Genomic DNA, 15,136 nt, shown 5'->3' with positions numbered 1-15,136 from the left:
AACATTTTATAATGACACATCAACATCACAATTACATATGTATGTATGTATGTAAACACTTTATTGTACATAAGACAGATTACAAACACAATAAAAGAACATAAATATATACAATGTACAAAGGCGGACTTATCCCTATAAGGGATCTCTTCCAGTCAACCTTTGAGCAATTGAGAATGAAACAATAAACAGATCAAGATAGACAAACGAACACTATGAACAGAAAGTAAATTATGGTTCAATTATTACAAACGTAAATAATTAAAACCTGTAATTAGAATATAAAATAAACATATATATATATATACAATACATATTATATCAATTCTAAAACGATGAGCTCACAAAAAAAGCCATGTTTCGCCAAGGTTTTTTGGTACTATTCAAATTGTCTCGCATGCATTTAGTTGACCGAAGCGATAGCGAAGGTCTCCGTTTTCGGCGTTTTGTCTCGGGCAAACTTTCGTATGTCCGGATGTTCTCCTCTACAGGCAGGTCGCAATTCACAACCGATTCTCGTGAAATTTTGTTAGCAGGTTCAGTTAAGTAGTTAGATAAAATTTTTGGGTCGTTTCGGTTTTTGAAAAATATTATAATATTATTTTTTGTTAACCTACAACTTGTTGCTACGGAGGAGCGGGGCTTCCTGATACAGGTAAAATATACTTAATAGGAAGTCCCAACCTAATACCTTGTAATGTAACATTTTATTAGTTATAAAATATTTTCATTTTAATTTCTCATTATAAATGATGTAAATTGGCATAAAGGACTTAAGTGCCAGTAGGGTCTATGGCACTTAAGACCATTGCGAGTACGCTCTGTGATAATGACTCAACGAAGTAAGTATTTGTTTTCAGTTTTAAGCTATGAATCTTATCGCGAGGTCTACAGCTCAGAGCCAATAGTTTAAATTATCATCTTATACTTAGTATTCATACTATTTAACAGAATTAGTGAACTTTACCTTATCTCCTTTGTCAGCTTTTGGTCCTAAAAGTGAAAATACAGTTAACCATGTTTTATGTCGTGGCTTAATAAATTGTAGTACAGAATAAGTTGCGCGATTTCATCTGACGTAGATGCCGAATTATGCCAGGACATTTAGTGGCCAGTGAAATCTGGGCTTTCATTAAATTAATTTGACTGCATTCATACTTTCTCAGTAAAAAAATTGAGGTATTAACTATTGAAGTATATTCTTAATCCAAATATAGTATTATGATGCTTAAAGAGTCCGTAGCAAGCTCGGCTTTCTCCATACAAATTTAGTAACGCTCTCATTTTAAAACTACTAACTAGATTGCTCTGAAACTTTGTGCTTAAAAAAGGATAAGGTATATATACGCCTGCAATTAGTTTATGTAGCTTCAGATACCATAGTAAAAAAAAACAGCGAATTAGTTTTTCAATCAAAACTTGTTTTTGCTCTATTTAGTTTGTTTTATAAGCTGGAGCCTGGAGCTATATATAAACTAATATTACGCATAGATATAACTCATGTCATTGTATATGTGCAAAGTTTCATTACAATCCAACCCGTTGTTTTAAAATGAATAAGAACTCTCGAAATAATTGGTCTATAATTACCAGAAATTAAAGATTCCGCGCTATCAGGAACATATCCGCCTGCCACAGCGGGGCCTGGGGGTCCGGGAGATCCGCGTTCACCTGATCAAAACATCAATAACATTTAATAAAAAGTAACAGTGATCTATTTCAGACTTCTAGGTTTCCACAAAGGTAGGAAAAAAAAACTTACATCAAAAACACTAATTTGTATATGCTTTAGTAGTTGGTGGCAACTTCATTGGTTCATGTATTAATTAATATTACTACCTGTATGAATTATTGTACCGTTTGTGCCCAAATAAACATTAAAACATTAAAAAACATTAAAAACAAATTGCCTGCCATGCCTGCTCTATGTATGAGAGTCACACATGACACGATAGATGATAAAGGTGCAATTATCACAACATTCACAACCGTAATATGCAAAATAAAGCATGGCCCTATTGGCCCTTTTATCCAAACTAACTAGTAGGTAACCTAACTTAAAATAATCTTACAAATCGCAAAGCTAAAATACCCAATACCCCGTGTTAAAATATACCTTTTTCGCCCTTCTCTGCCGGCCTTCCATTGACTCCTGGTATCCCGGGCCTGCCGTCGAGTCCAGGGTTGCCTCGGTCACCCTTGAGCCCGCGATCGCCTTGTGGCCCTAGGTGACCCTAAAAAGGTAAGCATCAGGTTTATCAGTACTGCAATATATAGAAAATGTCAATATGGATAAGTGTGGCATTATAGGGTAAGTGTGGCTAGCCTTCACTTGGGGCCTGTTTACTGTTACTTACACTTGATTAGTGTTTGCTACTTGCATCTTACGTTTAGTGACAAATGTATGAACTCGCAATAAACACTAATCAATGTCTTGTGTGGCAATGTCAAGAGTATGTTAATCAGTTTGTTTATTAGAAAAAATTGTACCTGGTCTATAATGTTCATCAAATTCTTTTACTAATATTGTAATTAACAGATTACCCGATCGCCCTTTGGTCCATTCAGCCCCGGCTGTCCTCGTTCTCCCTTTGGCCCTGCGAAGCCACGCTCTCCTTGTGGCCCCGTTGGCCCCATCTGGCCACCGTCGCCTTTAGGGCCCGGAGCACCTGGTCGACCAATGGCTCCCCCGTAGGAACCGAGGAGGGATTCCTATAAAAATTATCACAGAGTACCTAAACTATGACAAAAACCATGTTAAAACTAATATGAAATAAATAATAAAACAAAATCTTCATTCGCCCGTAGAGGAGTAATGAAAGTAGCGCTAACCATTTAGTAAGAAGGATCGCCTGCACAAAACTAGACGCAGTTTAGATTTTAACACTTTGTTGTTTAGAATTTTGACACTGCACTGATGGTTGATCAATTAACATACAGCTCGACATAAATTTCCTCAAAACTGGTCGTAAAGTGCTTATAATAAGAGAGAGAGACCCTTGCCCAGCAGGCCGAAGAATAATAAAATAAAAATAATAGCTACATGTATTTAAACTAGGTTTTTCATCCAAGTTTCTACATCAAGAAACCATACATGTTTATAAAACTATTATACAGTTCCAAACAATAATTTCAATCCGAGCATGAAGGTTAGAGCTAAGCAAATTAAAACATTCAAAAAATATTCTTCTTAGAGGCCGGAAATTAATAAGAAACTTCACTCTCTGTCGGGTTAACTGTCCCTCAAAACTTTGAAGATAGCAGACGCGACAAAATTTAAATTATTTTCACACAATACACATGGAAAATTTCCACGATCCAAATTTCCTTTATCTAAGTAGATATAAATCAAGGGCTAAAAGGACTTTCAGAGTTTAACAGTCCTCGGGCATTTTGTTTGTGAATGAAAGATAACTGTCTTCGAAAAAGCCATTCGTTTCGGTTGAAAACCTATCTCGTACAACAATGTGAAGGAAATCGAGCAGTACGATCAATTTTGTTTGGAACTGTCACCACCATCAGTTGAGATGTTTGCTTATTATGATTATACCTTGGATATTTCTTTTTTATCAAATTGATTCCTATATACATATCTATTCGATTCTCTAACTTAAGTATAAAAGTAATCATAAAATCTTTATTACCTACAACAACCATTACTATTGAACAGCGCGTTTTAAATTTATCTGTATAAACATCGACTTTATTCTGCTTGTACCACCTAAGGGGTGTACTTCCTTTTCGACGAAATTTATTTCGCCAAATTTCACTTGGCAACCAACTTTTCGCCAGTTTCATTTGGCAAACCAATCGTTGGTATAACCTTACTTCGCAACCATTTCATTTCCCAACCCCATACTTGCGAAATGAAAATGACGTACTAGGTTGCGTTAGGTTAGGTTAGGTTGGATTATGTAAATTTGCGAAATGAAATATGGGATAAATAGTTTGGGAACTGAAAGTTTGTCAAGTAATTTTCGCCGAAACATCAGTAAACCCTACTAAGGTAGAAAATCAAACTTGTATAAACTATCTGTCAATCACAAGCTTAAAGTAATGGATATACCCTGTAACTTGTAAGGGATATACTTCGCGGAAAGTAAACCTCGCAGGTAAGAAAATTCGGTAGCAAATGTTTAGAGTTTATTGTAAAGTTTTGAGTAGGTAGGACGTTGTCTTCACGCATGAGTAAATTAGAGGGTTCCGTTAAAAGTTTAAAGTCTGTTTCCATCCCTGCGGTATTTTATAATGTACATGTTAAATATTTGAGCCTGGATAATTTGAATTACTTTAATCTTTTGTAATAGAAAACGTAAAGTAACTAAAGAGCTCAACAGATGTTGACGTTCATTTTCTCCATATTGGAATGTACCAGCGGAATAAACGAATCCTTTTCTTCATTAATTTATTTGTCTGTGTGGATACAAACATAAATAGTTTAAAAAAATCTAGTGCCTAAAGCGTAATGGATGCATTACATCTACTAGGGGATTCCCCAATGTCTTACCTTGTATATTGGTCGAGGTTTCCAATTTGACTAGATAAACAGAAATGAGTTAGCATGAAAATGAGTTACAAATACTTATAGCAATAGATAATCTAAATACGGCTAGACCAGATAATGCAGATATTTATGGTTTCAAAAACTTGAAAACTGATATAGGACAGGATAAGATGGTGGTACTTAGATACAATTTGTGAATAAAGGATGTGAAATTCGAAATTAGCTTTGCAACATAAATAAATATAAGTATATAAGTACATATGTTGTACATCTTATTTTCATTTATAAACTAGATGAGCAACTAGCGCCAATTTATTTATTTTCTTCTGATAGCCTAAAAGCAAGTATGATATAAAGCAACACTCACATCAAAGTTACTGTAATCGGAAGCACTAGGGGGCCCAGGAGGGCCGGGGGGACCGGGGCTGCCTGTTCTCCCATCCACCCCAGGTTCTCCTTTAGGCCCCGGCTGGCCCTCTGGCCCGCGAGGGCCTGAATCTCCCCTGTCGCCCTTTTCTCCCCTTGGTCCAACTGGTCCCCGCTCACCGGGCATTCCTGGTTGACCCTGAAGAAAATAATACGGAATGGCGTTATAATACTACCTTAAAAATACGTTTTTGACAAAAATACTGGGATCAATCAATGGTAGTACAAAAATTAATTCGACAGCCAGAGACTAGTAAATTAATATTCAAGACTGACAACCTTCATAAAACACCACGATCCTCGCGTGCCTTTTGACTATTTTTCCATTTTAGCTCAATATATAAAGATATTTATTTTGTGAGCCACTTGGCCACTCCGACACATCTGGCGACTGTACCATTGGGCGTAGGTATTAAGCCAACAAATTATGGAGGCCCTGACTCTACACAGAGAAGTCGCAGTCTTACTGTTAACTGCATTGTTTTCGATAACTACTAACAGTCAGAGTTAGTACTTACCCCTATACCTGGCGGGCCGGAGCGTCCATCAGCACCGACCAAACCAGGTGGACCTGGCGGGCCCTGCAGCTCAGGCGCAGTTTCTAACAGAGACAGAATCGTCGAGGAGTTACATCCACACTGGCCGAGTGATACGTAGTTCTCACCGAAGATTTGCTGGAAAAAATATCATAAGGTTTGATTTTGGCCTGCGCAAATTTGATCCTATTGATTTTGTTCTCAGCTTGTAATATTTAAAAAAAGTTGGTTTAGTATGCTAATGCAGTAAACTTATTTAATTGCAGATTTTTTTTTTCGATATCTGTTTTATACCTATAGGGCTTTGAGTATTTAAAGTATGAATTTTCTCAAATGCTTTTTACGCCTTAGACCCTAATCTGTTAAAACTGTTAAAAGCCATTGTTTCTTTTGTGCGAGCTGTGGGCTACCGTGTCTAAGCGAGTGCCAAAGCAACAATGTCGTTTAAATAGCGGCTATATCGTTGTGGTTGTAAGGTTCAAATATATGTAATAATATGAGGGCTCGCCTACATTAAGGTGGTCGATGGTCCTACATTACCAAAACATGTTACATGTACTTAAATTTGAACCTTAAAACCACAACGGTACAGCCGCTTTTTAAACGACATTGTTGCTTTGACACGCGCTCAGACACAGTGGCCCAACACTCTCTTCAAAGGAACAATGGCTTTTGTTAAACAGATTAGGGTTTTAGGCGTAAAAATCATTTGAGAAGAATCATACTATACTTATTACGTTGGTAGTGGATTAATAAATAATGTAAGCTATTAATATATCAAAACCTACTAAGATTACCTTTACCGTATTCCTCTGCATAAAAGCGGGCATGAAAAATAACAGATATTAAAATGAGAATTCAAAAGCATTTTCTCTCACAAAGTTTTACACAGCCGCAAAGTATAATTGTCAATCATTCAAAGTTGTAAACGGTAACCCAAAAAAAATCCAATAACGTGAAAAAGTTTAAAGAGAAACCCGTTTCAATTACGGCCCAACGTATAGGAAGGAAAAATATGTCAGGGAGGTGGCGGGTTCGGCAAATACGATTACTCAACATCGTTGCCGTTATTCTATTGAAAAGCTCCCTTAGAGAAAATCAAATGAATCGATATCCCCTACTGAAATGTTGGCTGGGCGCCAAAAGCTTAATAAACTTTATTACGACCGGTCCGTCCCAATTTACCGGCAGTGTCGACGGCGCTAAGTCTACCGGAAAAGTCAATAGTTCAAAAAAAGATTGATCACACTCAGTAATGTGAAAGGGTCTTTGAATTGGTCCGTTATAGAATTACGAGCACCTTACTACTTCCACCGTGCGAAGAAATTTGCATATTTTTTCGGACCCCTGCATTTTTCCTATACGGGAGTTTTATATCCGGAAAATATTATGTGGAACTCCGAAAAGTAACATGACGAAGTCCATAAGTAAAGTGCGAGTACGTCTGATAAAATCGAATGTATTCGTAGAAAACGGGTTGTTCAATGGACATCTGCATAAAATTAAACATTTGACGTAAAGGGTAAGTATAGCCGTGTTTATATGGGGCATCGGCCCCAGAAGCCAAATTGATTGCCGTTTTGCCAATTTATTAGCTCAGATGTAAGACACTATTTTACTAAATAAATCACCCTAAAATACTGCAGGTTTTTGAGAAAATTAAAAAAAAAATTGGTGTTAATTTTTTATATCTAAACTAACTGAACCGATTTTTTTTGTAACTTAACATTATGTAAGTAATGTAGATGCATTATTTTAATTAAAAATGTAGTTCCACATATCCTTATAAGTAGTAAGATTTTCACCTTAAACTTTTCAATATTTTTTTTTATATTAATCCTTTAAGGTCTCATACAATTCGACACAAAACGGAAACTTATTCGTAAACTTAATTTAAGGGAAGTACGATCTTGTAATTACATTAATGGACTTTTACATTATTATTCCGGATGTTCTCGTGGGCTCTAATTCCGCTTGCGTTGTATATTACAAATACATCTCATTGACGTAAAAAATATCTTTAAGAACACTTTATTAATCTGTTTGCGAGGCTGTTATAAACCCCCATTATTAATAAAATTTGAAAAGCGTAAAAGGCTTATTACAAGCATCGCCAGTCGAGTGGCCGGTCGGCGCACGTAAAAAACTTGCATTTCAATGGGCCATTCAAGTTCAGGTTAGATAGGACGCGCTGAGGCAAGCGGAGATAGGGTTGCATATAGGACAGGCCATAAGAGACCCGCGGATTTGGAACGTAAATTCGGCTTTCAGACAGTGTATTATTAGTTGTTTCTGTAACTGCTACATAATGCCTAATTATGTACAGTGACGTACACTGTTTTACACGTAATATTATAAGCTCTCAAGAACCGCGTCTTATGACCGGCATTGCAGCATATATCGTTTCTACGTCACGTATATCGCGAAAACCTATGAGGTAGCGTCTCTGAAATATCTTAATCGCTAATTTTACACGAAAGTTTTGCTATAGTTAGTTTACAAACAACAAAACAAACTAATTTTATATATATACCTACTCATCACTACATAGTATAAAACAAAGTCGCTTTCCGCTGTCTGTCCGTCCGTCTGTCCCTATGTATGTTTAGATCTTTAAAACTACGCAATTTTGATGCGGTTTTTTTAATAGATAGAGTGATTCAAGAGGAAGGTTTATATGTATAACTTGTAAAGGTTTTGTGTAAATTAGTTGAACTACCCGTGCAAAGCCGGGGCGGGTCGCTAGTTACAAAATGAATTGAACATCAGTTGGCGGTAAATAGGTCAAATGAAAAGTATTTTTACGCATGTCACGTACCTAACCGTAGTTTTTTTTTCAGAGAAAAACTAAAGTCGGTCCAACTGCCATATCGTTCGCTTTCAAGAACAAGAATTTCTATCCAAACTTGGGAACAAATCAAATTATTTTATAAAATATTTCGATTCGTGTTGTGCTCAAGAAGCGGGTTCGATTCCCGCTTCGGCCACCGGTGGACTTGGTCACTTTTTCTTTGGTGTATGATATCTACGAGTATTTCAGTTTATAAGAATTTCAGTTTCTTTATTATTCAATTTAGGCATTAACATAATGCACTGATGAGTGTCAAAAAAGTACAGTTGTCCAAATAATCACAACATACATTAAAAACATAGAAATTAAAAGCACATAACGTAACTGGTATACATTGTAAGTACATACTTAGAAAATACAGAATTATTAATAAAATCAATTTCAATTACCTATTTAACAAATTAAACATTTTAATTAATCAGTAATCACAAACATACATTAAATACATAGCCATTAAAATGTATAACGTAATTGGTCATTCAGATGACAAAATTCTAAATACTACAAAACAATTCTGTAGGTTCTTTGGGTCGGTTAAGAGAACAGTGGACGGCTGCTTCTTCATACAAACGTATTTTCCTCTCTGGATATTGACATTATGGAAAATATTTCTACATATTTATTTATATTACTTGGTGGCTATTCAAACAGGTATTGTTTAACAGCCATTACAGGCTACCGCTCTGCCACACCAGCCAACTAATCACCTAATGGTAGTTTACCAACTAGGAAGGTGGTGCATCTATTTAAAATGAAATAAATACGTCGTTTATGCGTTGTACCACATAATCTTTGTTTACTTGTTTAGGAGCAGATGACGCCCGCAGGCCAACGCGACTGCGGTGCTATCACTACATGAGAATTTCGACTAGGTAGGAAGACCTACTAAACCTCATATTATACTCAAATTTTCTAATCTGAAAATCAACCTTGTTGTCTGCAAATTAGGCTCAATTTACAGGGTAATATAGAATGAGATACGAGGTTCAATAGGTTAGTTTCGATATGGGAATTTGCTTTGTGCTTTCATATTTGCACTATGAGTATTTTGCAAAGGTGTAATGGCGTTTTTATTTTTGTGCTTTGTGAATGGTGGATCGAAGGGTATTGTTTGTAAAGGATAACCATGGAAATTGGAGATGCCGCGCCGAATAAAATAGGCGAGGAATTTCGAAGCCAAAAATCTACTGATAATTCTAGTACTGATCTAGTTTGATAAAATTAATGGAGTGGGGAGAGGCTTAACGGGCCAGAGTTGCCTGTTAATTTTTTTATCAAAACAAAAAATAAAAATAAAAATATACATTTAATAATTAAATTAATTCATAACCAAATGGTTCTAGTTCTCAGTGGAAAATTAAATTAAAATCTGCATTTCTTATCGATGCATATCAGATGCATAGCGGCCTTACCGCTAAAGAGCGATCTCCATCAGACAACCCAACGTCTGAAATTAGTTAAACATTTCAGATTTGCCGCTTATGCCCTTAAGATGTCTTCGTTATTATTACGTAAGTCTAGTGATCAGCATAAACTATTAATAACTATATGTCAATTCAACAAAATCTTGGATCCACATTCGTCTTAGCAATGTAAATGTTTGAACATCATCCTACAGTTTGTTACTGTACATAATTTACAACCTATATACAGTGTGTAAATCCAATACGGGCAATAAATTAAACCACTTATAGAATTTATCCGTCTAATCATTAATTTAAGAAGTTTCTTGAAGTTACACTTAATTATGACCCCGTGATTTTTTTTTTTAATTTACCGAGCAGCAATGTACTGCAAACATTAAGACATAAGATGACATGACATCGTAATGTAATCTCGTAAGATACGAGCTTTTTAAAGTAACTGCCAACAAGCGTTGACAGTTACTTTAAAAGCTCTTATCCCTTAACTTGTGTGTTGTATTACATTGCGGGCCGAATTATTTTGTATGGTTAAATTGTTCATTTTATTTCTAAGCCAAATCTATCTCAATGTACTTCTTAGGTCCTATGCTAACCACCGTTTAAATATTCGTCCTTATTGAATTTACACACTGTATACTCGATGAAACTTATCTAACCGAAAGATCATTGGCAATTATCCTCCGTAAAGTCCCTACTATACCCGTACAGTCACAGTCGTATGAGTCACAGTATCAAAACTGACATAATTATATACGCTAACATTTACGTAATTTACTTTCTATACATCTCGCTCGCACTGATATGCGAGTACGAGCGAGATAAAAAGAATGTTAAAAAATAAAGTTAGTTACGTTCTCGATAGCGTTTATGTCAGTGCCAAACTGGTTGTAGCCGCACTAATCCCTACTAAGGTCGTCGGGTGACAACTAAAATATATAAAAAAAACAATATGTACACAAAAATCAACTACTACTAGTTAAATATATCGGCACTTAAATTTGCATTATAAAAAAAACAGGATGAAATCTCCACTTGCATTACTTTTTCGTGGATTGAGCTTTAAATTACTCAAATACTTACATCGTCACCTGAGCCTGAGATCTCAGCGATGGCGGTGGTCCCCGGCGGGCCCGGAGGTCCCGGCGGCCCCGGGGGGCCTGGAGGGCCCCGGATGGACTCCCCGGGTATACCCTGGAATGTACGTTTTAAATTAGTTGGTATAGTTTTGTTCGAAAATTAATTAATGTTGAAGGATTTTTGTTAGTAAGGTAGACGCCCCAACGCTCGACATGGAAGAATATAAATCAATGAAAATATGTATCACTATTATTCAAAGAGGGGTGTTAAACCCCTAACAACCTCCCCCGAAATGTATAAATGTATCTCAGTGTCAAAAGTGACGGTTTTGTTTGAAGATAGGTGATAGGTTATACTGAGTAACTTTTATACTTTATACTCGTATATAACCCCGAAATCGCGATAAAATGTTTGGCTCACCCATATCATGGACATCTTCTAATCGGCCAAAATATATGAAACAGACATTTTTTTCGGTTTTGGTCCCATAGTAAAAGTTGCTTAGAATGAACTCTAATTATATTCAGCTCGTCGAATATGGCTAAAAGCTTGCTAAAGTTTGAAATGACATCCTGTATTCGTCTTAATAAAGGGCTTATCAACTTCTGTATTTTTATAAACAAGGGGGACAGTTTTAAGCTATATTTTTGTACAATGTAAGAGCGAAATTGCGTATCTCCCATTAAAAACAAACAAAGGATACTCTCAGTTCTTCAAGCCCTGTTCAGCGTGTCGTCACAAGTTACAATTTAATGTCAAGCAATCGGGCCACACGATCGGTAGTGGTATAGTCGGCCGGAAATTAACTTTGGAAAATAGCGACCCGCTTCCTAGACGAAATGATTTGTAAACAGCCAAATAGTTACCTATAAACTTTGCATAAGACACCTCTATGGCGTATAATTGTTTTTTTGTTGTTGTTTGTTTCATGCTTGTTAGATAAATTTTAAAATAATAGGGTTACCTATCAGGTATTTTGACATTAAGATTCATGATAATTTTCACCGGTTTTAATACGTTAAAACCCTATTAACCCTAACCCTATTATTTTAAAAATGTAGTGTGTGAAACTTACAATATCTTTTTTAGTTTTCATACAATTTATGCATAGAGGAAACAAAGCAGGTTTACAAAATATACGTATAAAAATTGGGATTATATATTTCCTCCGTCTCCCAAATAACTGATTTTAATTATTTTGATATATTATGTAAAAAAAATATCAAGAGTAAGACTTTTATCCTGTGTATATTAACTTGCAAATATCAGGTTCTTGTCCGAAAACAGTAAAATAACGACTTAATTATATAGTCAAAGAACGAGTTTCAATTTTAAGTAAAATACCTATTTGTTTCAACGCCTCTAAGCCCTCTTTACATTATGACAGCTTAAGCGAGGCTTTTAGGCCTCCCTTTTGTAATAAATATTCCGGTGACTAATCGTTAATCAGTTACTTAACAGCCCAAAGTGATTGGACTACAACAATTTAGCGATGCCATCATTTAAAATTTAAATTGTCTGAAATATTAATTATAAGGCTTTGCATATTGAAATGAGGTTTGTCAATCGTTTTAGACCAGGAAATTATTGTTCCACATATGTATGCATTTTTATTCGTCATGTAAAAATTACTAAAATGTATCTACATACTATTTAATTTCTCAAGAAGTAGGTCAATAGGTATTCCATGTTGTACTCACTCTCCTGAAAGTTGGAAATTTTACCGTTGAAGCATGAAAATTACTATGATGGAAAACATTTGAACTCCAAACTTATTATGAAAGAATGATATTGACAAAGAAATAGTAAATCTTACTGCCTGTAGGTATTGTCTGTATGTATTCGCCATTACGTTCAGAAATCAGAAATATCTATTGTTTTTTTTTCTTTCTTGTAGAAACCACCTAAAAATAAAAAAATTAAATAATATTTGATGGATCAAATAAACAAAAAGTGCGAGAATAAGGTCTGCCTATGTTTAATTTCATAGATCGAGTAACAAATGAAGTTTAACCCTCTCATGATATACAGCCATTAAGCAAACTTAACACTGTTTGTTAGCGTCGCGTGCCAGCACTGTGCAAGTATACTCGGCCGCGTTTAACACGTTCATACATCACTTTCAATGCCAATGACACTGAACGATACCTATTAACAGGCTTGTTTATATAAAATAACCTGAAACAAGCCGTAACATGTAATAATACTTTGCAGTTAAAAAAACTTTTTACTACTTCAGCACTCTTATTTGTAGATTAAATGACTGCCAGTGAGATCGAAGTAATCTTTATAAGAAGCGCGGCGCCGCGGGCCCTGGTGCAGTATTATTAGGATCCTAACAGCAGTGTTCTTAGGGATATTCATACAATATTACGCAACTGTTGTTTCTTTTTTTTTTCTGACTTCTACGCTAGATCTATAAACCAATATTTACTTTGATTTTTTTTATTTCAAATTTTAGGTGTTCGCCGCTGTCTTAGAAAAAATATTGTCGCACACAATATTTTGTCTAAGACAGCGGCATAGTTAGGTCTTAAATTCTCGGGCCTGTCTTTACAAAACTCAACTTCATTTCGTTTTGTAACTTCGGCCCTTGAATTTTAAAAATCCTTATTATGTACCTGTTGCACAAAATACTATAATATTCAAGCCTATAGAAGCAATAACTTCATTTATTACTGTATGGTAGGCTAAGTTCTTGTGATTCTTATAAAATCTGTGTCTGTCTATATTGTGCCATTAGGCCATTACTTATTGTTATGCTTATCGATATGATCGCTTTAGTTTCGTAAGCTTTACTAGCTAAGTAGATATTACTTGATCTAGGCACCTGAAGCACTACCATGAGTTCCGTAAATGACAGTCGATAGTGAGAACGTTAAGGAGAATTTATTGAGTAATTGTACAGTCACCTTTACCGATCACCACGATCATCAACTGGTACCATGAGTCACAAACGTTTTTACGTTAGTTTTCGATACATGCCTAATTTCACACCTAAAATGCTCTCTTTCTAACTACCTATGTACATAGTTACAAAGAGAGCGTTTTAGGTGTGAATATAGAAACCTGTGCCAGAATTATTATAGGCAAATACTTTACGCGAATAAACGTGACAGATGTCATCGAAAAATACGTGCGTTTCCGACGTGATATTTCTGTCAACTTGCTCAACTGGCTTTTGAAACTGGTAGCTGTCATAGCTCTGGTAAATTTCCAAATATTTAATATTCAAATTGTTGTATGTTTTTTGTATGCCCTGATAAGTGGCTGATTTTATTAACGTTCAGTGTGGCTTATCCTATTTATTGTATTAGTTGTAATTTAATTGAATGCTTACGTGGTTTTCAATTGGAACAGAATTTCATTTTCTTAGTGTCTTTCATTTTAAAAACAAGATAATCGACCTTGTGAAGATATTTTCCAATAAGGACTACTGTTCCAATTTTCCCTTTTGTAGGTATAAACTGAGCCATTTTATCTCTAGAGAAAACATCACAACACAATAATTTATACCTAAACACCTATTCTACTTCACATATTAAACACAATAAATAGGGTGCATAATAACTCTAATGCGATAGCACCTATCTAAAGTTGACTGTACTTTACTGGACAACACAATGCTACTCGTACTTTAACTTTTCGCAGCGCGCAATGGAATTGAATTTGAGCCACGGTTAAAATACAAACTTTAATAGAATTTCTATTCTATCAAAATGAAATTTTCTCTGTATTTGGAACACAGTATAGAATAGAATAGAATAGAAAACGTTTATTGTAAAAATCTACATACAGCACCATACAAATTTAAAAAGAAGAAGATCTTATACACTAACACGTAAAATTACAAGTAGCTTATACTAACATGCAATAATTACAATATTGATGCTGCTATAGAGGCTACAAATGGACACCACTCAGCATATGCTCTAACATATAGGTATATGCTACAGCGCTGGTCTTCCGTGGAGCCCAGGGCAAGAAGATAGCTCAGAACAGTAAAGGCAGTAACTAATAATAAGGACAAATTAGAAACAATATACAAGGAAAAAATTGAAAGTGGATGTGGAAGTGAGTGGTTTGGGAAGATGTAAAAATATATATAAAGAGGTGTAAGTCAAGCATGTATTTAGTTTAATATATAGTGGAGCATATATGCCTTAAGGCATTAGATCTGCCATTGTACCATCATGTATTGAGCAAAAAATATTAAATAAACATATATATATAATCGAATAAATAAATAATGATTAAATTTATAAAATACAATAACTAATAAATATTTGTGAGTTAGTACTTGGTAGTTAGTTGTAAA

The 15,136-nt window shown here is 35.2% G+C and overlaps 1 protein-coding gene across 1 annotated transcript in view; it reads right to left on the bottom strand.

The window, feature by feature from the left end:
* LOC134745462 (collagen alpha-1(XV) chain-like) overlaps nucleotides 1–15,136 on the bottom strand; it is a 203,435-nt gene that overhangs the window by 20,691 nt on the left and 167,608 nt on the right. Inside the window, exons 8-15 of the mRNA XM_063679507.1 lie at nucleotides 10,822–10,932; nucleotides 6,264–6,278; nucleotides 5,449–5,604; nucleotides 4,872–5,069; nucleotides 2,545–2,712; nucleotides 2,117–2,234; nucleotides 1,591–1,671; nucleotides 968–993 (exon numbers count right to left, since the gene is read on the bottom strand). Of these exons, the coding sequence (XP_063535577.1) occupies nucleotides 968–993; nucleotides 1,591–1,671; nucleotides 2,117–2,234; nucleotides 2,545–2,712; nucleotides 4,872–5,069; nucleotides 5,449–5,604; nucleotides 6,264–6,278; nucleotides 10,822–10,932 (873 nt within the window). The remainder of the gene's footprint in view (nucleotides 1–967; nucleotides 994–1,590; nucleotides 1,672–2,116; nucleotides 2,235–2,544; nucleotides 2,713–4,871; nucleotides 5,070–5,448; nucleotides 5,605–6,263; nucleotides 6,279–10,821; nucleotides 10,933–15,136) is intronic.

This window comes from Cydia strobilella, chromosome 11, assembly GCF_947568885.1.
Source record: "Cydia strobilella chromosome 11, ilCydStro3.1, whole genome shotgun sequence".
Classification (NCBI taxonomy): Eukaryota; Metazoa; Arthropoda; class Insecta; order Lepidoptera; family Tortricidae; genus Cydia; species Cydia strobilella.
The sequence above is the reverse complement of the archived record's forward strand: the minus strand, read 5'-3'. Positions and strand labels throughout refer to the sequence as shown.